The following is a 23861-nucleotide window of genomic DNA, read 5'->3' on the forward strand; positions in this document are numbered from 1 at the left end:
TGGCACTCTCAGAAAGGGTTTTTGCACTCTTTTCCTCTCTCCAGATTATCAAGACAGCAACAAGGACCTTATTTAGTGAGTAAAGAACAAAACGCTGATGCTTGCCTGCAGGAAGCTCAGGGGTTAGGAAGCACCTTCTTGGCCTGAGAGCCCCAGTCACTCTCTGAGATGCAGATGGTGAAGAACAAGCTGCAGCTCCCTGTGCAAATGCATTTCTGGGTGCTTCACAATGGGCTAATGACTCCAGTCAGCACGTGCAGCAACCCTGCATCCCTGCCAGCTGCTTGGCCCACAGGACAGCTCAGGGAAGTCGCGTGAGAAGCCCCACCAGAAAGGGCTGGAGTGACCAAGGGTGAAGCAAATAGCCGTCACGTCTGCTCATTCACTGGCAAACTCTCCCCAGATCCACATCAGCGATCCCTGAAGCAGCTTGTGTTTTTATTCTCTGGAAAGGTGATGGTTCAAGGAATTGCTGCTGAATTTAGCAACCCAAAAAATCAATAGCCCATTACGAATAAACTAATTGTGACAACTTTTCTCCATGTATCACTTCAGTAAACAAAGCTGCAAATTAATTTGCTATTAATTGGTATGTGCACTTTGAAACAACAGTGAAGTATTAACTGCCGTCTTCCTCTCAAATGTTTTCCATGGGAGCGAATCGCTTGTGAACTCCTGACTCCGGAGCTGCAGCCAAGAGGCAGCGTCAGTCTGCTGGCACAGGCTCTCCCTGCACACAGCTCGCACAAACACTTCCCTTGGCGATGCAAACAAAAGATGCCTGATTGCACACCGGGAACACAAAGAGTTTTATAGATCAAGTGGTCAAAGCGGCAAGGTCAGCAGAGTCCCTTTCTTCAGCAGGATTAAAGGTGATCTCCTCTCTTCCTCCGATGCTTTCTGTAATCCCCTCTACAAAGCCTTTCCCACTTGCTGCTGATTTAAGCCTGAACGTTGCTATTCTGCTACAGAATTCAGGGCTCAGGAAGGAGAGATTGCAATCGCCATCTCTGGCAGCAGGAAGGATGCGGGGAGGCAGAGTGCATGTGTTTGGGAGGAGGAAGGAAAGTGAGGAAGAAGACCAGCCACTGCAAACCGGGAGAAAGGCTGGGACCACCTTGCCCTGCAAGGGAAAGCTGCTACGGCAGCAAGGATAGAGAAAACATTCCCACCTGCACTGAGGGGCTGGGGACTAGTCACTCTGCCTATGCTGCCACTGGGAAAGGCTGGTCCTGAACAGAGAATGAATTAGAGAGGTGAAGAAAATGGATTAATGAGCAGGGTAAGGTTCAGAGAGGACCAGCTCAGGGCCCTGTGCCGTCCTAAGGAACAGCAGCCAGGCAGCAGCCTGCTGAGGGTCTGAGGTGAGATGGCTCAAAAACTACATGGGAGACACAGGTGTGAAAATTGCAGCCACTACCCTGGGACGCAGAAATGGGACTATGGCCCAGAGAGTGCCAAAATAACCCCTTCCTCTCTTCTCAGAGCACCACACCAGTTCAGAGCACTGCTTCCCCAAGAAAGTGTGGACAAAAAGGGGACAGCCTGGACTGTAGAGAAACTGAGAACTGCGTTGTAAAGAAACTTGGAAAAAAACCCAATAATGAAACTATTTCAGCCCAAAAAAAAGAAGAGGATGGGCTATCTGCAAGTATGTTATGGGATGTTGGAGGGATGAGCAAAATAACTTCCCCTATGTCCATAGTGGACAGGATGAGGCAGAGAGTTACAGGCTGAAACCGCAGCAGTAAAGTTTGCAGTTGGACTTAGTAAAACCTTCCTGGCACAGAGGTGCACAAGGTGCCATGGGAAGATGCAGCATCTCCATCGCATGTTCAGGACTGGGTGGGACAGCCATCATCACCATACACCTTGGGACAGGCACCCGCAGGGGACAACCCTTTCCAGTCCTCCTTGTCTGGGACTCTTTGCTTCCACATTCATGTCACAAAGCACTCGAGCAGCTCAGGGAAGAGCAGGATGAGAGAGGCTTTCTCAGGGTTTCTGCCCCAGGAAACAGCAAATTACACAGCAAAATGGGAATACAGTGGCTGGAGGCAATGCCTGGAAATCCTCCTTTTACAGAAAATATCAGAAAAACACTCTCATGCTAACAGAAAAAGTGAGGCTATACCAAAGTGCTTAGGAGGAGAGAGAGACCCAAATGAGCCTTGATTTCACCAGCAGGCTCAGCCTCATCAGCATTGCTCTGGGTGCCTCAACATGCAAAGGACCTTACTCCCAAAGGGGTTCCCCAAGTCACATCTGACCCCTCCCTTTATTCCCCTGGGAAGAGTAGTCCCCATTACCAGCCCTGGTTCACCCAAGCCCTGCAGAAGATGTTAGCACACCTTTCTCCAGCATGAAAGACCTGCCTGCAAATGCCGCCCACCCCAGTTCACCAATGAATGCAGCAGCCCTGAGGAGCATCAGTGCCTGGAATGACAACCCTCATGCCCCAGAAGGGAGGGCTGCACTGCAAAGCACCTCCCTCAGCCCTGCAGAGGGGAGGACCATCTCACCCAGTGCACACCCAGACATTCCAGTATCGCTGCTGTGCCTCTGTCTCCCTCAGACGTCCAGGCTGACTCAAGCACTATGGCTTTACTCCTAGGATGGGATCTGCTATAGCCAGAACACATCCCAGGTGAGGGCATACCCCCTTAAATGCTTGGAAGCAGCTCTGGGGATTTTATAGTGCTTCCTTGCCAGCACCTGCAGACACCCATTGCTTCCCTCCTCCTCTCCCCATCAGGCTGTGGAGAGGACATCTGCTCAACCCACCCCAGCATAGTGTGGTCCCACTCTCTCCTTCCCAAGAGGAAAGAGTTAAAACATAATTAACACAGTACAAGCACCCTGGAGGTGAGAAGGACCTCTTCAGCAGCTTCCACACCTGTCTGGGCAGATGCAGTTTTGATACAAGCTTCAGTTATGTGACCATGACTCCCTTCTTGGGCTGGCCACAGCTGCTGCTCCAACGCTGTTCTGCAGGCATGAGCAATCTCCTTGTGGGCTTTCCCCAAGCACTCGTCACTTTGATATCCAAGTGCTTTGCAAATATTAACTAGTTTACTTTAACAGCACCACCAGACAAGAAACAGGAGGTGTAACTAGCCCAGAGTTTCATAGGGAATTTGAAGCATGGACGCATCACAGTCAAAAGGATTTGTTGTTTCTGGGAGCGCAGCTGGAGATGCCCCAGCCTTTGAAGGCAGGGTGCAGGCTATAGCACGCTGAGCATCCAAAGCAAACTCTTACTAATGCCTTCCAGCTGCAGATGAGGTTTTGCAATACTCAGCCCCAGCGGGTCCCACCTGTGCACCTGAGGAAACAGGAGCTGCCAGCAAAACTGCACCTGAGCGCAGGAGGCAGCTATGAGAGGGGTAACTCAGCTTCCCTGCTCCCTGAGCTGAGCTGTTTGCATGCTCAGTGTCACCCGAGCTTCAGCCAAAAGCACCCGCCGTCCCCTGTGCACAGAGCGGCCAGCAGGTCTTCCCTTCCTGAGCCAGCCCAGCAGCCTCTGTCTCTTCTGCGTGGCTCTCAGTCATGCCACTCTCCTTCAGACCCTACAGACCTCTGGGAACCATCCCCTCATTCTCCATTATTTGGGACTAAACTCTCCAAAACAATTCAGCCTCCCACCAGCCCCTCGGTGTCACCGATGCTTCCCACCATACACTCATCTCTGTTCCCAGAGCAGCCCTGGGGAAAGGACACCAGAGCAATGTCATGCATCCCATCACTCGAGCCAGAAACTTCACTGTGCACCCTCCCCATCACACCCCTGGTCCCCTGATTGCTCTCACCAACCTCCACTTGCTGGCAGATCTGGATCAGCTTGGCCATCTGGTTTTCCAGTTCACTGTTGCGTTTAACCAGGTTGGTGAGATTCGTTTCCAGGGTTTGCTGCAAGACCAGAAATGGGAGAGGAGAAAGAGAAAAAACAAAAAGATCAGCAAAGTCAGAGGTCTGTCCCCAGTCCCCCATTAGCAACCAAGACCATTTGCCACCCAACACTGCCTGAGGGAGGAATAACTTGAATAACTTTGGGCAAAGGTTCTTGAGTTTCTGCCCACACCGGTGGGTTGTGTGAGTGTTCGGCCTAAGACAGGGGAGCCACTGAGCTTGGCACCGTGGTGGCCCTGAGGAGGTCACCAGCTGGAGGTGACAGTGGATGTCTACCCTTTGCTGCTCCTTTGGAGTTGGCTTGAGAAGCCAGGCTGGGTTGTGTTCCCTGGAAAACTTTACAGGCAGTCAGAAAAACAACAGGAGTATCTAAGTTTCTCAGAAATGTTCTCAAACCACTTGCTGCTGAACCCTCTGACAAGGTGGAAGAGACTAAATGTGCTGCTCCCCACGTTTCTGCCAGGAAAGAAGCCAGCATGGCTATTTTTGCCATCGGTTTTGTTTTGCATATGGTAAGGACGCCAAACAAGAGCCTGTTGAACCATCAGAGAGGGACTTCTCTCCTTTGCAAACCATCTCTGCCAGAGCAACACAGGCACAGGCAGGGAGAGTAACGCAGGCAGCTCCAGGCCGAGTCACAGGGACAGCTTGCCTGGTGCGGGCAGCCAGTGCTCGGCAGCCTCTGCCAAGCAGTGGAGACAAAACCCTCCCCAGGTCTCACCAGGCTGCCCACGGCTGACAAAACCTGGCAGCGTTCGGCCATTCCCTCCCCCCATGTTCCACCTTTTTCCAAGAGTATAAAAAGCTATTCTGCTTTGATAGCCTGCCAGCAAGCCTGCCCGCTCTGAATAAATTGCTACTATTTTGCATCTCTGCTCTCCCCTCCTCATCCTCTGTTGGTACTGGATATAAAAGGTCCCCAGGAGAAGGTTGTGGTCCCCACCACAAGCTGCCCGTGCATCCCTTTCCAGCTCCCCAGCTTTTGCTTGTGGGAGCAGATTATTGCCAGTGGATCACAGCCCAAGCGCTGCAGGGACCCCTGGGGAGCGTGGTCTGTTTTGGCACCCACAGGCTGCAATATTCATGGAACAGAATGCGATCCAGCAGAGCACAGAGAGAGAGCCCATTTGAAAAGATTATGATATCTATGGACACACAGTGGACTGTTACTTTTTTGGATATCAATAATTTAAGTGACACCACATTTCCATTAAAATACGTGGTTCCACTAAGAGGAAATGTTTTATAACAAAGTGCTCACTACCTGTTGCAACGCTTGTCAGGAAAATGATATCCTATTAATATTTTAAACTTCAGGGCTGGAAGAGGATCCCTGTGGTGTTTTATTCATCCTCAGCTAGAAACTGCAGTCCGAGACTTTCATCAAGACTCCAGAAGACCCATAAACACGGCCTTTCTCTGCACGCACGGATAATATGGGGGCTAGTTAGCCAAGAGAACTTGAATCATAGTCATGAAGCACAGGCAAAGCATTCATTCCTGAAAAACCACTGGCTCCTAAAATACTCCGAGCTCGTTTGCAATCCTGCAAATTGCTAGCCAACGGCGGGTGAAGCAGAACATAGAAACAGGCTTGAAAAATGAAATAAAACCCAGGGTGCCTTCATTAAGTGGAAAGTACTTTGCACAACAATGCTATATCGATAATGAAAAAGCCAGCTGCTAACAGTTCCTGCCACCCTCTTTCCTTATAGCTCAATATTATTAAACATAATTTGACTAAAGCATTGAGCATTTAACTTGCTAATTATCTTCCTCCTCACCAACTTGGCTGCACTGAAGTTGCAGCTTTGAAATTGCAGCCGATCTGCTTTAATGTTCCAGGGCTGCTGATGGAGGGCAGAGAGGGGAGGGAGGGGAGGTGAGCTTGAGATACACTCTTTGAAGCACAGAAGTCCAAAACACACTTGCAGCATCCCAAGTTTTCCAGGCGACAGCATCACTCCTCCCCATCCATAAACATGCACAAAACCTGCCCCTGAGCCCTCATCCCTTCATTAAGCATACGCTGATATTCCTATTAATGATGGCTCAAACAGCAAGCACCCTCTCTTGTCCTTAGCCAGGCAATTCTGAGTGCTGCAAACCCTTCTGCAGCACGTGAAAATGCAGATGGAACCATTTCCTTCTGTTTGATTTGTTGAAACAAATAAAATATACTAGAAGCTTTGATTACACCAGCTGGTTATTTTGTAGGTATTTATAAATTACAGCAATTATAGGGGTCGTTTTTTAATTGCATTGTAACATGCTCATAATTTCCCCAAACATTCACCCTCTGGCCTGAAGTACTGATAGTTGATTTCTGTGCAACTGGGAAGGGAGAAAAAGAGATAAAAACAAAACACCACCATGTCCTTGAGCAAAAGTCATTTGTGCTCAGTGACCCCAGGTGGGTTGCCCAGGTGATGGAAACCCACTTGCCCAGGGATGGCAGGACTGGAGAGCAAGAGCACAGAGACACAGCACCTGTGGGAAAGCAGCCGAGCCTTTCCCAGCCTCCACTGGCTGTGGCTGTACAGCTCGCAAAACACCCCGCCAGGACCAAACCCTCTCCACCAGCTTTGACAAAGCAGCTCAGTGGCTGCGCCCCATTTACCTGCAGGTGACCAGATGCAAAATAAAAGTATCTGGCACCCAACTGAAGGAGCTGAATAACATGGCACTGATGCACAAGCACTGGTGTTCATATTTTGTTGTGTGCACAATGAGCAACAACTTCCCAATTTTCCTTTTTCTCCAAATATTAAACAAGCAGTTGAACTAAACACAAATTTCTCTATTCCTGTTTGAAGAGAGCATCAAGGTTGGAGGTTCAAGACAACTTTAGGTATCATAAATATTAGGCTTCCTCTTGGTCCACTGTGCTTTGTCAAACATGACCCTGCCTGCACCCGGCCAGAGCGCATCCTGCACTCCCTGAGCTGCGGACAGCCGTACTCCATGGCAGGTTCCCACCCCACCCACCAGTCTGGAAGCTGGTCCACACTAGGAAACGCAGTTGAACTCATGGCTTTAACCAGCTGGGAGAGGGGTGCAGAGCAGCCTTTGAGCCCTGAGCAGGCTGGCAGGGGAAGGGGTCCCCACAGAGCTGATCGGGAGCATCGCACAGACCTGGCTTCACTGGAGTTGCCAGGTGATGGGGGGGTCAATTCCCACAGGCTTTGAGCCACACAAACTTCAGGTCTTCCCTGCCAGCCCTGGAGTGCCCTGTAGCTAGGGAAAGCCTTAGACAGGGTTCTGCAAAGGCTACAGGTGGCATGAGGAGCTTTTGCTGCTGCTGGCCTGTGCTGATGTTCACCTGCAACCAGCCCCAGTGCTGCTCTGATGGGCTAAAGGGCTCATCCCAGCGAGCTGGGAGAGCCAGCACGGGAGGCTGGCATCTGGCTCTGCCTTATTACAGGACTACATTTATCTTCATGCAAAGGCAGCCAAAACTGCAGAGTGTTTACTTTCAGTGATTTATTTAGGGCTTTTTTCATTGCTCTTGTGCATTTATAATTGCTTTCAATAAAGGACGCAGGTCCCTGCCCTGCTCCCTCCATGTACCACAAACACAAACCATATGTGCATCCATAAACACACGTGCACACACACGCGCACAAAAGTCAAAACAGCTGCAAAATGCTTCCCTGCATGCCTGCTGGCCGGCCCTGACCTCTAGGGCTGCAAGGCAGCAGGAAAATCGGTCCCCAGATACCCACCACCATTCATCAGCTTCACCAGAACAATGCAGGGGAAGGGCACCCACGGCAGCTGGGTGGGATTTCTGCTGGGCTAAGGATGCACAGCCAAGCCCTCAGTAGTTGAGGATGTGCTGTCAGGTCTCCTGGCATGGGGAAGGATTGCTGCTGGGTGTCCTCTGCCCAATTTGGAGCAGCACAGGAAAGCCAGATGCCACCAGTACACTGCCCAGGGTTTCCAGAGTCTGCCACGATTTCTCCTGAGGGAGTTGGTCAGATTTTAAAAACCACAATCAAAGTTCTTGATGGTATCCTGCAGCTGCAATGCTGCTGGAGCCACAGAAAACCCACACTCGTGTCCCTGCTCCACCAATACGCTGCTTTGCACTGAGCTTCTGCCCCAGGCACCCAGTGGTTCTGTGGGGATGAGGGGCACTGAGGTGGGTCATCTCGGCAACACCAGCACAGCTTCTGCTCAGAAGTGGCAGACGACCTGGATTAGCTGCAGCAAGTTTCCACCAGGGTCAGTCCTGACCCCATTTGCCTCCCTCTGATGTACGTTTTGGGGAGGGAGGGTGACAGGGTGGTTGTGCAGCATCCTCCCAGCTTCACTAACGACAGCTGCCTCCACAATGCCCAACTGAAAACCTGGGCATTGCTGAGCACAGCATGGACCAGGTTCTTCTCCATGGCCACAGGAGGTCCAGAGGCCCGGCACTGCTCCCATGCCAGTGGATGCCCCTGCTCCCGCCTCCCATCCCTGCCAGGCAGTGAGAAGACCAGGCACGGAGCCCACCCACTATTTACCGCCGTCAACCCTGGTAGTGACACATCCCTCTGAGACTCTGAGATGATGTTTAGAATCAATTCCCAGCCCCCAGCCAAAAAAAAAAAAAAAAAAAAGTATCAGGGGGAAAATATTATAAGCAAGTCAGCTGCCTGCCTTTGCTAAAAGAATTTCCCCAGACAATAGGACAAGTGACAGAGAGACACAACTGAGCTGCCGAGCGGCTCCTGCGCAGCTCCCGCCTTGTGACACTAATGCATTTTAAGTCGCTTTGGAGCAAAACATACTGAGTAAAAGCTGAAATAAACTGCCAGCTTTCAGTGCCTGGTATCACCCTAACTGACAGAGCTGACCTAGAAAATCAAGCCATTTGTTACAGTGAAGTTCTGACTGTGTTTCTAATTGTGCTGAAGACAGTCTAGAGCAGGAGCCCTGCACCAGGCAAAGAGGCTCTGGTAGTTATCCACCAGTCAGCCACCTGCATGGTGGGGGACAGGGACCATAGGAAAGCACTTGGCGAACAGATGAGGATGCACCTGAGGGTGGAATTCAGAGCACTCTAAAGACAATTTGCAACATCCCCCTCAATGTCACCTGCCCAGTCAGAGCAATTAAGAGTGGCTCTGAAAGTGGTTATCAGGTTTAAACCCTGAGTGGCTCCTCCTATGCCCACCTCTGTGCTGATTTGGGGCTCAAGCAATGTCCCCTGCCCCTAACCTGGAGTCCTGGGGGGCTTCCAGCCCATCCTCTTCACCCCCCACACAGGAAGCACAGTTATCTCAGCCCAGCAAGACCTGGGGCTGGATCCTGCTCTCAGTGGGGCAAATCCACCATTTCAGTGGCTCTGCTTCAATGGGATAAAAGAGAGGGAGGAGTCAGCCCGGGGTCCAGAGGGAAGCTTTGCTGGGCTGAGCAGGGACACGGGTGTAGGGAGCGGGCAGCCAGGATCAGAAACAAGTGCTCTTCCACACAGCATTTCAAAGCAGACTGCATTAGCACACACTGTATCTAGTGTCTCCTGGGGAATTTACATGGGAATTTACATTTAAGAGAGAAAAATAAAAGAACAAAACCCCCAAGTAAACAGGGCTAACTGAATGAAAAATTTGCAGCTGTTTGCTGTGCCACTGCCTGATTAGTACATATTGGATTTGTGTCTCATTGGTTTTTCTTGAGCATCTTCTTTTGGACTGAGAAAACCATCACTGCTTGAACTCATCTGATTATGGGGAGCAAATCCCTCTACTGTCTTGCCTCATGAGAGATAACAACACCCTGGGTTTGTAACACAAACCCTCCCCAAGCTGGCTGGGCTTTGCACATACCCTCACATCCATCCTCCATGGGACACCATTACAGGAGTGTGTGTTCCCAGCAGCTCTGGTGCTTAATTACTGGGTGGTCCCAAAACCAGCCTAATGAGAGCAGATGAACCGGCGTAACAATCTGCTCAACCACCAAAGCAGCAACACATCATTTACTCCTCCTTCCCATGGCAGCTCTGCCAAAGGGCTCATGTGTGGCTTCTTCCCTTCATCCCTCGATGTATCCATGGGGCTCCTGATCCCTCCATTGCTGCAGAGGATGAGGAAACAACATGCTGATCCTGGAGGCCATGAGGGTTTGAGCTTGACTTGTTTCCCCACCAAGCTCCTGACCAAAGACTGTTGAGCATAGCCAGACTTGGCACAGCTCTCCTCCAGTGGCATGGCGGGCAGGGAGTCAACACCTGGCTCTCATGGGCAGCTGTATCATTCCCTGGTTTCTTTTTATTTCTAGCAATACCTAACAAGCACTGCTTTGGCCACTGGCTCATAACATCCAGAACTTCTCACCACAGAGGATGCAAGAAGATGTTGCTGAAGGAGGGACAGGGAGTTGCCACTCAGATGCTTACTGGTGAAAGGGCTCAGAGGGCAATCCAATGTCCTGATGTCCCTGAAACAGGAGACGTCTCAGTTAACTGTGAGCTAAATACAACCAGTTGGAGTATGCAACCCAAGGGGCAACCCTCCGCCTGCTCACGCAGGCACTGCCCATGCCATGCCTGGGGCATGGGGGGCAGGAGCCTGTGCTGGCAGGGACCTCCCCGGGATGCTCCTACCCCTATCTCAAGACCTTGCTTCCTTAAGAAAGGCTGCCAGAGACTTCTTTGCCAGGCTCCCTCTAAATGACAAATGCAGTCCCTCCAAGGGGAGGCAGCCAGGCTTCTCCAAACCCATCACCTAAGGAGACAGTAAGGTTGTTTTACCCTTCACATAATTACTGTGGTTTTTACTGCTCTGGACGTCGGTGCTGCAGGTGATCTTCTCACCAGCTCCCTCAGGGCCTGGCTACACATCAAGGTAAAAGTTTTCATTAGAGCCCAAATTCCCTTACCCCACCGGTAAGAAAGGAAGCGCTCCTTGCCCAACACATGTGCGCAGGCACGCGATCACATGCCTGATGGAGCTTAAGAGCATCATCATCAAAAGGTCAGAGTGAAGAGACACTTAAAATGGACATGTGGTATTTCCACTCACCCAGGTTCGTAGCACTGTCAGCTTTGCGTGAGGATGCTCAGTGGCACAATGACTTTACACCTCACAGGGAAAGCCATGTCCTGCAGCCATTGTGCTGCAAAGCTGCTGGGAAACCTTCACCTCTTCCAAGATTTATAACAACACCCACTGCTGCAAGCGCATCTCATCCTCCTAGCAAAGCCACGCTGTGCTGGATAGGCCAACAGCTGGCCGTGGGGCTGGGGCTGGTGCTACAAAAGGCACCTTTAGTTTTTCAGGGGGGTGCTAGCAACAGCCAGTGCTTGCCCCACATGGTGGCTGGTGATGCCAAGGGGAGTGTGCTCATGGTAAAAACCTTTCATGAATTAAAGGAGCATTTTCCTTGTCTGTTGCTAAATCAAACCCTGCAGCCTGGCAGGACTACAGCACCCATGTTTACCATGCAAGCAAGGCAACCCAGGGCTGTGGACCCCTGCACGGATAATGCAGCGAGCAAACCTGGGCTCCTGAGTCTTCCCCTCGGGACCTGGCCCTGAGACACTGTAACAAGGTGCAGAGGAGACATGCTTGGGATAGGGGCCAGGTGCGCAAACACAAGAACAAGCTACCCTTATCTGGCACCATGCTGACCTCCTCTTCCTGGGGTGGCCCCTCATGCTGGCTGCCCCCACCCCCACCACCGACCTCCCTGCAATGGTGGGACACATCCATTGGCAGGATCACAGCTACCCTGCACAGCTCTTGGGGCTGGAAGCTCCTGGAGAAGTGACCTTAACAACTGGCATGACCCAGGATACAGCACTAGAAAGATTTGCAGCTCCAAAACACCTCCTGGACCCTTCCCCCGAGGTGCAGCAGCTCTGTCAGTGCCCCTCTCCTCCCTCTGCCAGCGACAGTCCTTGTCTGCCAAAGACAGCACCTCCCACAGATGTCCAGCTGCACAACTGCACCTACATGTCTTTCTGAAGCCCACCGCACTCCTCCTAGAGCTCAGCCCTCTGAACATGGCAAACAGTCAGGCCTCTGCATGTCCTTACTGTCACCGGGTGTGGGACAGCTCCTGAGCATCTCTCTGTCCCTGTGGCACACCCTCACGTACCATGGGGACACAACTGAAGCACATCCTCAATTATGACGGAGATTTCAACTTCTACCCATATGCAAGTACACATGCAGAGCATTTGTCTTTTTAAGGTACATCTGGTTTCTCAACTAAACAAACAAGGAAAGAAAAAAAATGGCTGTGGGTAAAATTCGCTGCCTGTCAATGGGAGCAACCCAGAGTCACGCTCATCTCCTCCCAGAAACTTGCTCTTTGGCCTCATTTCCCCAGGAACATGACAGAATGTTTTTGCTCCTACAGAAAGGCAACCTGAGGAATGGGGTGGGGAGAACGCACTAATTCTCCTATAAATCATGGCTGTCCTGCACAGTTCCAACAGGGTGAAAAATCAGATGATATTGTTTAATGTTGTCATTTCTCCAAAGCTGCTGATTAGTTGCAGACTCTGTCTTAAGCATTGTTTTGGCAAGTTTTGCTGTCTGGCCGCTTAGCGTGCATCTCAAGAACTTATGTTTCCCGTTTGCTCTTTTTGTCCCTGTGCTACTTAACAGAAACAGGGGCTTTGCTTCTGAAAATACTCCTTCAGGCAAAAATCCTATAAGATCCCTAACACCTGCAAGTCCTTGGAACGAGCGGACCTCCTCACCACAGAGAGAAGAGGAATGGCTCACTGGTGATGGATAACCTCTTGCTGCTGGAGCTTGTTCACACAAGTGCGTCTCCCAAGGAATGAGCTGTTCCCTGGCAAGCCACCTTGATCCATTTGCCTGGGTAAAACGAGAAAAAGGACAAGAACAAGCCAGCTGACACCCCTCCCTCTTATGGGGTGACTAGACTTTCTCCTAAGTCATCACAAGGTGTGAGGGCTCCAGCAGTAAGTCCACATGAGGGGAAAGCCATGGACAGCCTGCAGCTCCTGGGCTTGCACATGCCTTGTCCTGGGAGTCAGAGGAGAAAACCAGGAGCTGCCCAAAGGAAAGCTCAGCATTCACACTTCCACCAAATATACTTCCAGCAGAGACTGATTCCCTTCATCTCACTGACAAGTCAGTGCAGGGCACACCAGAGCAGCTTTCTGGGTGGTCTCTCTTCTGCATCCTTCATCACTGACTGAGACATCTTGGGACAGATCTTGTTATGACATCCACTTCCTGGCTGTGGAGGAGCAGGGACATCTGGCAGCTCACCTCTAAGACCTCAAATCCTCCAGCTGTCAGAGGGCACATGCCATGCTGAGGCTCGTGGCTGACCAATGGATGGGGGAGCACTGCAGCATCTCTCCCTGTTAACCCAAGGCCAACCCCATGGGTGGGATAACGACTGCCTGTCAGCTAGAGTGACAGCAGGCCTTGCAGGAGATAGGATAGCCTGAGGAACAGATTTCAATGGCAACCTGCTTCCACAGTCAGCCCTCTGCTACATGCTGCCTTGATGGGTAAGATAAGCAGAGGACTTACAGCAGCACTCATCTACCCAAAGGTAGCTGTTTGCATCTGTGCTGGTAGCTCAACTCCCCCAACGCTCACCAGAAGTGATACTCAGAAGTGGTTGATCCCCGAGGTTTGCAGCTGGATCAGAGCAGTGGAGCCACCCTGGAGCATTTGCTCCTCTCTTCTGGGATAGGATGCTGCCACTGTGGAGGGCTGACCTCAGCCAAGCCAGGGCTCCTTTCTGGCCACCCCAATTCAGCAGTGTGACTGACCTCCACAACATTAATAAGTTACAAATAAATCAAGAAAGCAGAACAACAAGAATTATTGGTGATACCAAAAAAGCTTTGATTTCCAAGTCAGCTATGAAGAGAGAAGCACCTGGGGACCAGGCTGGACATGAAGCCTCACGTAGCACCAAGCCACCCTGCAGCACACATTGCTTGGAGAAGAGCCACGCTGCCAGCACAGCCCAGTGGTACGTAGGAGTGGTCCTGGGAGCATCCCTGCAGTGCTAACATGGGGCCAACACTGGCTGAACATCCACCTGTGCAGCCACAGAAACATTGAGACCTTTGCCCCTGGTGCAGCCAGAGTGTCCCAGCACCCACAGCGGCCTCTCTGATCCACTTCTGGGCAGACCCTGACCACAGAGATGAGCCTGGAGAACAAGCATCCCCAAAGGCTTTATTTGCCCTTTTTGCCCAGCAAGGTCCGAGAGGACAGGTTACATTCCAGGTTGTACCATATCCCTTGACCCAGTGCCAGTTGCTTCTCTCACCTTCCAGCCTAAATCCATCCATCTACAAAAAGGATCTAATGAGGCACTGCTGAGCTGGCTTAACAAACACATCTGCAAAAATATGGCAGAAATGCATACGGTTTATTTAGGTCCTTCGGTGTTTACTTCCTTTAATCTTTTCAAAGCAATTCTTCTACTATTGGATATTATCATGGTTTTCTGTATCATTGCAGCAGTGTTGAAAATTGTTTAAATATTTTATTAAATTCATCCTGACTGTGACAAGCCAGTTTTTTATTCCTGAAGCCATCTAACCATTATCTGCTTGTTTGAGCTATCCTATTTAAATACTCCGAGACTCTACTCCCCAGTTCAGGCTGTGTGTTTTTCAGCTTAAAAGAATGTGATTCGCAGACATCTTATTAAATTTGCTGCATTTGATGTAAAAATTCCCAAACTACAGTGAGTCCTGAGCTTATTTGTGTATCTTCCACTACTTTTATTTATTCCTTTAAACAGAGCGGAAGGAAAAGATTTCCACTGCTCCAAGCAATGCTTTTTTCCAGGAATTTTCCTCCAGTGAGTAATTTCTAGTTTCTTCCAAACCAGTATCAGGAAGTCTAAGAGAGGTCATTTTCTGATGCTCTGTTGTAGGTACCACAGGCAGCTGCATGTCCCAAGAGATGGAAGGACTTATGGGGAACAAACCTCCCCATCTTCCCCATGTCTGAGCCCACGCACAGGGATGGATTATGGTGTGCCAAAGGAGTCAGAGCCGGCAGCAGCCCCAGCAGTCCCTCCCCAACTCATGTCCACCCACACCAGCCCCAGAAATCCCCATGGCTCATCTCAGGAGAAACTCAGGAAGCAGCTCTGCTGTCCCCACGGGAACCAAGCATCGCCTGCATCCCTGCTTCACCATGAAATCCCATCTGTCAGAAAAATAAGCCATTAGTAACTACTCTGTTTTATTCTGCTACAGTTACAAAACCACAAAAATTGAGGAGACGGAAAAAAAAAAAAGAAAGAAGATACTGCAAATGTCACCTGCTCCTTCAGCCCTAATTCTTCAGCCTTCAGTCCTTTCCGGTTTCTGTCTCTCCCATGCTGCAGAAGTGACTCTGGACCTCAGCATCCCACCATAGCAATTGCTGGGACATGGTGTGGATGTGGTTGTGGGGCTGGTTCCCATCACCTGCCTCATTCCCTACACACATCTTCAGAAGAGCAGCCCAAACTCTGGCCAAGCGCCTGCTTATAGCTCAGAGAGGTATCATCAGATCTGGATGAGCACTAGAGACTTCCAAACCTTTCTGAAGCTTCCTGCAACTCTTTGTTTTCATTGGGATTAGCTAAGTTTATCATCCTTTCAGGTCATTGTGGCAGAAAGCGCAAGCAGCCTCTGCAGTGATGCTGAAAGCCCTCCCTGCGATGGGGCACAGGGACAGCATGCTTGAGATGAGAGTGTAAGAGAATATTTGGCCAAACCAATTGTTTTCCATAGACTAAAATGAAAATTTTATCTCAATTCTGACCCACTCTCTAACAGGGGGAAAGGGTGGGAATGAACTAACTGGACTTAGGCAGTTAATAACATAACCTCTACAGCTGCATAAAGTGTTTGGGCCTCCCAAATTTTTAATGGTGACAAGCAGAAATCATTAATACAAGACCAATCACCTGATGTGAGAAATCAAAAAGGAGTTGAGTGAACTGTGCTTCAGAAGCATCTTTCTCTCCACTGATGAGAAAGGACATTCAATGGATTGGCTCATACGCAGGCATCTCCAGCACATGTGACTCGAGGCTGGGAAGACCAAACTCACCCAAAACTATTCAAAATTAGGAAAATTTAAGGCCATTTTGAAGTTCTTCCTTCTTCTTAACAAGTCACAGTTAGGAAAATAACCCTGCAAAATGCTTCACTAGCAAAAAGGTAGGAACCTTCAAAATCAAGTGATTACCATGTGCCTTCTCTGTTCTAGCTCTCCCTGACCTCCGGGCACTGAAGCATGTGGCCACAGCACACCAGCAAGCATCTGTCCCTTCCCTGCCCACTCATGCAGGTGATAAGATGACAAATTTGACAGCTTGCTATAAAACACGCTTCATTTTACCAGAAAAGCAACATCTTTTTTCTTGATCACTCTCTGGAGGTCGCAAGGGAACAAGTTCCTTTCACCTCTCAGAGATGCTGCTGCAGGTCCCCACATTGAAGAGGGAGGATTTGTATGCTGGTAGCAGTGCAGGTTCCTTTCTGAGATACTCAGTGTTTTAAAGACACTTGAGGTGAACAAATTCTGCTTTGCAGGGCATGCTAGATGTCCTAGGGTCTGCAAGAACCCTGTGTAGTGGAAGGCTTACATGGTCCCATGCCCAGAGAGCTAAATCAACAGCATCTCATGAGCCAGACAAGGCAGAAACCCACCTGACACCCGGCTCGAGGTTACACACACAACCATTGGAAGACCGAGACTTCAAAGGACTTGCAACAAATCACAGCCTATAATGCGGATTAACAACCTCAGACATGGAGAAAGGATTAAAAACCAGAATATAACTGAGCATCTGGAGGACCCCTTCTGAATGCAAAGGAATAACTAGAGGACAAAGCTAACAACAATGCAGCTTGACAATAAATCAGACCATGAGAAAACATACCCTGCAAAGCCACTCTGTTTTACAGCTGAGGAAGGACTGTCAGACATGAAATAGGAGCGGGATTGTAGCTAGCAGCACCCTGTTACCATTGGCTTTGAAGCCAAAAGTGAACAAAATTCCTTTCAAAATATAAAAGATAGACAATACAGCTTCGTTCCTATAAATATGTATATCCTCGTGGAAGAACCGACTGGTGGAACAGAAGATGCATCCTTTAAAGAATTTATATGAATACATGCTAGGCAAAGACAAAGAACAACATAAAAGTTGCCCTTGGAAGCTGCTCTGAAAAGGAAGGGAAGGTGGGTGGAGACCAACTCCAATGACCATGAGTCTTTATGGGTTCACTAACGATAGTGCAATTATGTTAACTACTCTTGCTGCAGATAATGGTATGGCTATGAAGAGCCCTTAAGAATATTCCTATGGGCATGTAAGAATCTCACGCAGAGATGGGATATCCAGGAAAAAAAGTCTGACAAATACTGATCTGAGGCACACAGGGAGCGTCAGAACAGCAGGAGACTAAATGTCACTGATAATGCTTGGGATCAATAATTAAAAGCAGGATAGGACTACCTAAAAGAGCATCAATGAACATCTTTTCCATTAAAGTTTCCTAAAGGAAAAAAAACCAAAACAAAACATAAATACCTTTAAACATGAAACAAATGAATTTGGACTATGAGAAAGAACAATGTGGAGAACATCTAAGGAGGAACTGTAGGAAGTCTACAAAGGGACAAACGTAGTCAGTTAAGTGGGGTCCCAATGGCTTCAGTGGGCCAGAGGTGTGGGCAGGACAATGCAAAAGGCCTGCACTGAGCATCCCTCAGCAGTCTGTTCCTACAATGTTCAAACTCCTAACAGACCACATGGAAAACATAAGCATAATGAAAGACATATCCATTATGGAAGGTATGAAAGTTTTAACAGAAGATGTAGGAAGTCCTAATGTGAATCACGAGCAATAGGAAAAATGTGCGCTTGACAAACAAAAACAAGAAGTGGTGTGGGTTGCTAGAGCACCAATATGTGATAAATTAAGAACTTTTTAAAACACTTGGAGAACTGAAGCTCCCAATCAGAGAGCCAGCTCCACCTCTTGGGCTACTCACTCTTGCAAGGTCTTCCTTCCTCCCTGCCCTCCCTTTCTGCCCTACCTTGGGCTCAGCCCTCCTGCTGGAAACTCCCTCAGGAATGTTTCATCAACGAACCATTTGCAATCTACCAAAAGGGTCAAACGCTTTGATAGTCATTTTCTGAGCTGCTCTGATTGAAGACACCCTTCACTCCTCACCTCCTGAAGCTCTCAATGTGATTTGTTACCAAGAAAGCCTCATTAGTCAAAAGCTCACTTGCATTTACTCTCTCGAAATTGGAGAATACAGTTATATGGGAAGAAGAGTTATTAGTATACTTATTTCACTTTCATGACTGAATGATAAACAGCACAGCGCCTGTGGTTCCTTCCTCAGTAAAAACTGTAATAAGTAAGTATATAAAATCACAGTGGACTGTATCAGCTCTTTTCAGCATTTTAAACATGGTCTGATAGCTGAAGTGACTGTGCGATGCATCCTAAGGAGCTACAAAATCATCCAGTGGGCCATTTGCAACACAAGGCTTGGTGCCTGGCTTGAGTTTTGAAAGGTCTGATGGCCCTTCCAAATTAATAACATCATCTGAAGAGCTCACACACCCAATCTGAGAGCTCACACACCCAATCTGACACTGCAAAAAGGAAATTTGGAATTTGGCTCATAATGTACACAAATTTGGTTTTGCACTTAATAAACAATCAAGCTTCTGTTGCATAAATGAAGAGATGAAATTCAATGAGCACTCACTTAACAGAAAGTTTATGAAAGTGTTAGAGAGAAATTCATGGAAGATTCATACATTTCCGAGGAACATCTGGTTTCCATTCAACAATAAAAAGACGCTTTGTGATTTTCACCAGATAGATAACAGTTTTATCAAAGATTCACTAATTACTTCATTCAATTTCTATCACACCTCCCGAACCAAATTAGCAAAATTCAAGCAAGAAGTAATGAAAAATTGCAAGGAAGGTACCTGTTATACCCACTTCTCCTCGCCGCCTGGTCTGCATATCAATATTTAGATTCAGCTGTTCCAAAACTGAATATGAAATGCATAAAATGAATTAGGAGTAGAATTCACGCCTAAACACCGGGGAGATATGCTTTGAATTACAAATACAAAATTAGCTTGAAAGTGAAGCTGAAGCTCCAGCATTTCAAATTATTGCAGAAAATGTATTGAATTCTGCAGAGATCAGAAAGATACAGAGTCAGAGGTCAATGACAAATGATGGGGGAGAAATCAATTCAAGGGGAGCTTGACTTGTGTTATGACCACAACCCAGAGTTTAGCTTTACTAAGCCAAAACACTGCAGAACATGATTTTAATCTAAAATATTAATTGGCAATAAAATGCATAAATGATATCTGCAAATGGCTCATCCTCCGGACTGCCTGTTAGTCCCACCTTGTGCATTTGTTTGGTCGCTCATCCTCCTTGCACTGATGGCTTTTATTGTTTTCATCACCACTTCCCTTCCACCATGGCACAGATGTTCAACTCTTTTCCCTAGTTCATTTCTGCCAGTTCCTCCTGGTCAGGAGCTGAATACAAGCAGAGTTGCATATAGGCAGAGCTGTATCGAACATCAGATGGGTCTGTCCTCGAAGGGAGTGAATGCTGGAGGTGGACGGATGACAGGAGGAGGGTTTAGGAGAAGGACAGCACTGGGAAAGGGTCGCAAGCACTTGGTGCCCATGACCAAGGACGAGGAGAGCAGCAGGTTCATGCTGAGGGGAAGAGCTCCATGAGAAATCCAAAAGGAAGGAAACCTCCCTGTCTGCACTAGAGGAAGGAGAAGATGCCAGTGAAGCTCCCAGATTCTATCCCCTCACACGACCACAAAGCTCTGGCTCTGCACATGCTGACCACCCCTCTTCTGCCACAACTCCTTGTTTCCAGGCAGACAAAAGGGGTAGCTGGTGGCTTGGCTGTGGTCCCCCATCACCTCAGCAGGCGTGGAGCCCCGCTTCCAACCCCAGGCTGCAGTGCCACACACACAGCTCCCTCAAGATGGGAGTCTGGAGGGTGGACCTAACCCACACCAAGTCCCTGAAAATCTCTACCCACAGCAAAGCCCCATCCCAGACACTGCAGCTAGAGAAGGGCTGTCATGCAGCTATGGTGGGACAGGAGCTGCCTGCTCTGGGGCTGTAACACCCATCTCTAGGGCTGAGACACTCATCCCACTTCTGTGGCATGTCCCACTGATGGGGACCAGGGCTCAGCATCTCCGGGCTTGGCAGTCAGAAGCACCAGAATAACCTGCCCAAGGGAGCATCTGCTCATGACAGGTCAGAGTCTGTCCCAGTACAGGATAGGAAACACATGAAAGCTGTTTAAATATTTCCTCCTCCAGCCCCAAGCTGCTCCTGTCCCCCGCCTTTCTCACAGCCTTCCACCCTCACACCCGCTCCCTCTTTCAGGGTTGCATGCTGGAGAGTGGGTACTGAGACGGCTGCAAATGAATGATAATTAAACACAGAGCCTACTATTTAGTGCCTTCCCTCTCCCAGCGTGCCCTAAAAAACTCAGCTCCCAGCTCTGAGGATCAAACAAAATGATCAAACACTCCAGCAGCTGGTTTTTAATTCCCCACTGCTCCAACTCCTGCGCACGCTCAAGAACCTTTTTTTTTTCTTCCCCCTGTCTGTGCCACAGAAGTAACGGGAGTTTGCAGCCACAGGAGGAGAGCAGGCTGAGGCATGAACAGCAAGCACAAGAAAGTCAGACATCACATACATCTCTACCTGCCCTTATACTGAAGGATTTCTCTCAGTCTACAACCTTCTCCGGGAGTCAGATAGGTAGACAGTGTGGATGGGCCCCAGACGGTAGGCAGAGATGCTTTTGGGACCTGGCTCTCAGGTTCTCATCATCCAGATGAGGATGTCTGCTTGCAGAGGAAAGAAAACCCAAGGTTCGCCAGCAGCCCTCCTGGCATATGGCCTCCCAAGAGGTAAAGACACAGAAGACGTGCACAAGGCAAGAAAAAGGGTTAGAAAGATCGTAGGGTCTTGCAATGAGCACTGTAGGGACCTCAAGTGTCTGTGCACACTGCAGCTGCACATCGCTCCCACAGCACGTCAGTGCCAGAGGATCCGCAGTGGGGAAAGACTAGAAACCTACTCTGATATTTAGACCATTATTTTAGTCCCGAAACAGATGTATAGGCACCTCACTCCACATTTAGATTTGCAAAACCTTTAGCAATGGGAGAGGATCTTCAAAAATGGCAGGTGTTGATAAACCCCTCTGATGGAAGGCATGCCAGGAGCAAGCTGCGCCTCACTGGCTTCAAATACCCACATCTGCCTTGTCTGTCCCCCTAAGGAAACATCCAGCGCTGGGAGGATGGTGTCTGCTTTACACAGCCTGGCCATTCAACACAACTGCCAGCCTTCTGAGCCAGCTGTTTGCTGGGAGAGAAGGAAAACCCTGCACTGCTGGTAGACAGTGCTGTAAGATAAAAGATAGAAAAGTTTCCTTATTTCTCCTCAAATTTGAAATATTGAAGCTGTTGGCAAAGAGAGAAGGGGAGACAAAAGAACAGAGAAGCTCCTATGGACGCCAGAGCAAAGAACTACTTCCTTTATCTTTGGGGGCAGGATTTTCCACAGGTCCCCTTCCTGAGGGCCAAGGCACTGCACCACTTGGTGGCATCGTTCTCAAAAGCCTGGGCAAGTGGGGACAGTTTGCCTAATGGGTATCGCAGCGATTAGAAGCATCAAATTATCTTCCGCAGCACACAACAAATAACACTAATGGTAGGGATAATGTCAAGCAGAATTACATTGGATTTTAAACAGCACTGATAGCACATGTTAAGCAGACATATAATTAGCACTGTGGCGCCTTGATAATATTAATAACGTAGCTAATTATACTGATATAAATAGCAAGATTAATTGTCACAAAACATCAGTATCAAGCTTTGAAAGGCATCCCCAAACCTTGCCACTGTTTGTCAGCATTTGGGCAACAGGGTAGTAAGAGACAACAGCAAAACATTCCCGAGGGCTTGATTTATCCCTCGCCGAGGCCTTGATTTATCCTTCTTCCCACCCAGGATGACAGCAGCTCCCCCTTGGCACCCCTGCAGCACACAGGCCAAGGGAGGGGGCCAGGGCTGCCCACCTTGCACAGCACAAAGATGGCATTCAGTGAGCAAGGCAGGGACATGTCCGTCCCCCTGGGAGCCAGGGCTGCTCGTGGACAGGCCACCAGCTGAGCTGTCATCCCGTCCCCTCCATGCCCCGCGGCACGCGGCAGGATGGTGAGCCTGGCCAGGCGGCTGCCCCAGCCACACACCTGGCAGCACCCAGCAGCACCCAGTGCCAGGCTCCAATGGAAGGAATCAGCAGAGAGCTGGCAACAGCGGCCCGAGAGCAAAGCCCAGTGCCGACCAGTGCATAGTGTGTCCGTCTGTCCCTTCCCCCAACACCCTCCCCGATCAAGAACATGTTTGAACACCCTGAGGACAGCCGGGATGTTCTTGGAGCTTGTCCCAGTCCAGCCCTTGCAGTCTGGTTTGCTTTAGATTCACATAGCTCTACTGAATGGCTGGTCTGAAGGAAATAAACCCAGCTACTTTCCCTTCTAATAACCTGAAGACAAATGAAGAGAGACGTTGTAAGCCACTGCAGGAAAACGTTTTTGCATCGGGGCATTTGCTACATGGGAGCAAAAAAAGACCCCGAGGCTAATTTAGAAACCCACATCCCAGCTGTGCGAAGGTAGGAGGGTGACAAATGGGAACGATTAAACACAATGTGCCCTTTGGGAGACGTAACCTCTCATCTGCAGTTGCCTCCTGCCGTTAGGCTGCTTTGTTAAGCGGAAGGGCTGGCAGGGAGTGCAGCAGCACCACCAGCAAAGGGAGGGCTGGAGGGCGACCATCGCAGCCTAAGATCTCTCCTCCTCACCTCTCTTTGCAGAAGAACAAATCTGGATGGAAAAACTAGGATAAGCTGAGCAGGAGGGGACAAATGTAAAGCCCATGGAGGCTGCTATCTAAATAACTTCCTCACAAATTCCTGCTTCACGCAGGACTTGCCTGTTCTGAACAAACTTTTCCACCTTTCTGGCACCAGCATGTGAAAGCCTCTGGGGGCACATTCAAGAACTCCATGTTTAGTTGGGCCATTCCACATTTGACGGGGAACCTACCCTGAATTTTCTCCCCGTCTCACTCCAAGCCACGCCATGGGGAGAAGGATCTGTTCAGCTGTGCTAGCAGTGAGGATACTCCAGGCTCCCCCCATCCCAGCCTGGCTGCGGGGGCAGAAGCCAGGGCCATGGGAAAGCTGAGCGCCGGTGCTGGGTTTGTTCCCCCGCCCCCATCCACACCAGCCAGCCCAGCCAAGCTTTTGCTGGCAGGGCACATCACAAGTGTTGCCAAAGCGTGAAGAAGGATGCAAACCCTCAGGTTTCTCTTGGAAGCAGATACAACGCGCCAACCAACTGCCTGGGATGGGGCTTATTTTGGCGGATTTCTTGCTTATGTTAAGCCATGGTGAGACTGTTAAATCAAGAGCTGGAGATGTTGAGATAGACCAGTACAAACTCAGCCTCGGGGTAAATGCACTGACTTCAGCAGGGTTATGCTGCAGGAAGACTTTAACTCTTTCTGCAGATGCAAGCACCAGAGAATCCCATGCCTTCTGCCTGCTCTTTCCCTCCGCTGCTGTTTTGCTGCTGGAAAACCAAACAAAATGCCTAACCCCACCAAAAGTCACTAAAAACATCACTAAGCAATGGGACAGACAGCACTTCTAGAGTTTCTTCTGTGGCCAGAGCCTTAGAAGTGCTTGGGGACCCCTTCCCCCCTGAAATGTGTGGGATGGTACAACAGACTTCGTCAGAGATGCAGAGGCAACACTGCACTTAGAAAGTCTGTGCATCCAAGAGTTCCATCACACCAGCCAGCATCATGGCTGCTACAGAAATCCCAGGC

At 49.3% G+C, this 23861-nt stretch overlaps 1 protein-coding gene across 2 annotated transcripts in view; it reads right to left on the bottom strand.

Moving 5' to 3' along the window:
- The window catches only part of MID2 (midline 2), a 117392-nt gene that overhangs the window by 36697 nt on the left and 56834 nt on the right, over positions 1-23861 (bottom strand). For both annotated transcript variants that reach the window (XM_074915261.1, XM_074915262.1), the window contains exon 3: positions 3814-3909. In XM_074915261.1, coding sequence (XP_074771362.1) covers positions 3814-3909 — 96 coding nt within the window. The remainder of the gene's footprint in view (positions 1-3813; positions 3910-23861) is intronic.

Source organism: Athene noctua, chromosome 11 (assembly GCF_965140245.1).
Source record: "Athene noctua chromosome 11, bAthNoc1.hap1.1, whole genome shotgun sequence".
Lineage (NCBI taxonomy): Eukaryota > Metazoa > Chordata > Aves > Strigiformes > Strigidae > Athene > Athene noctua.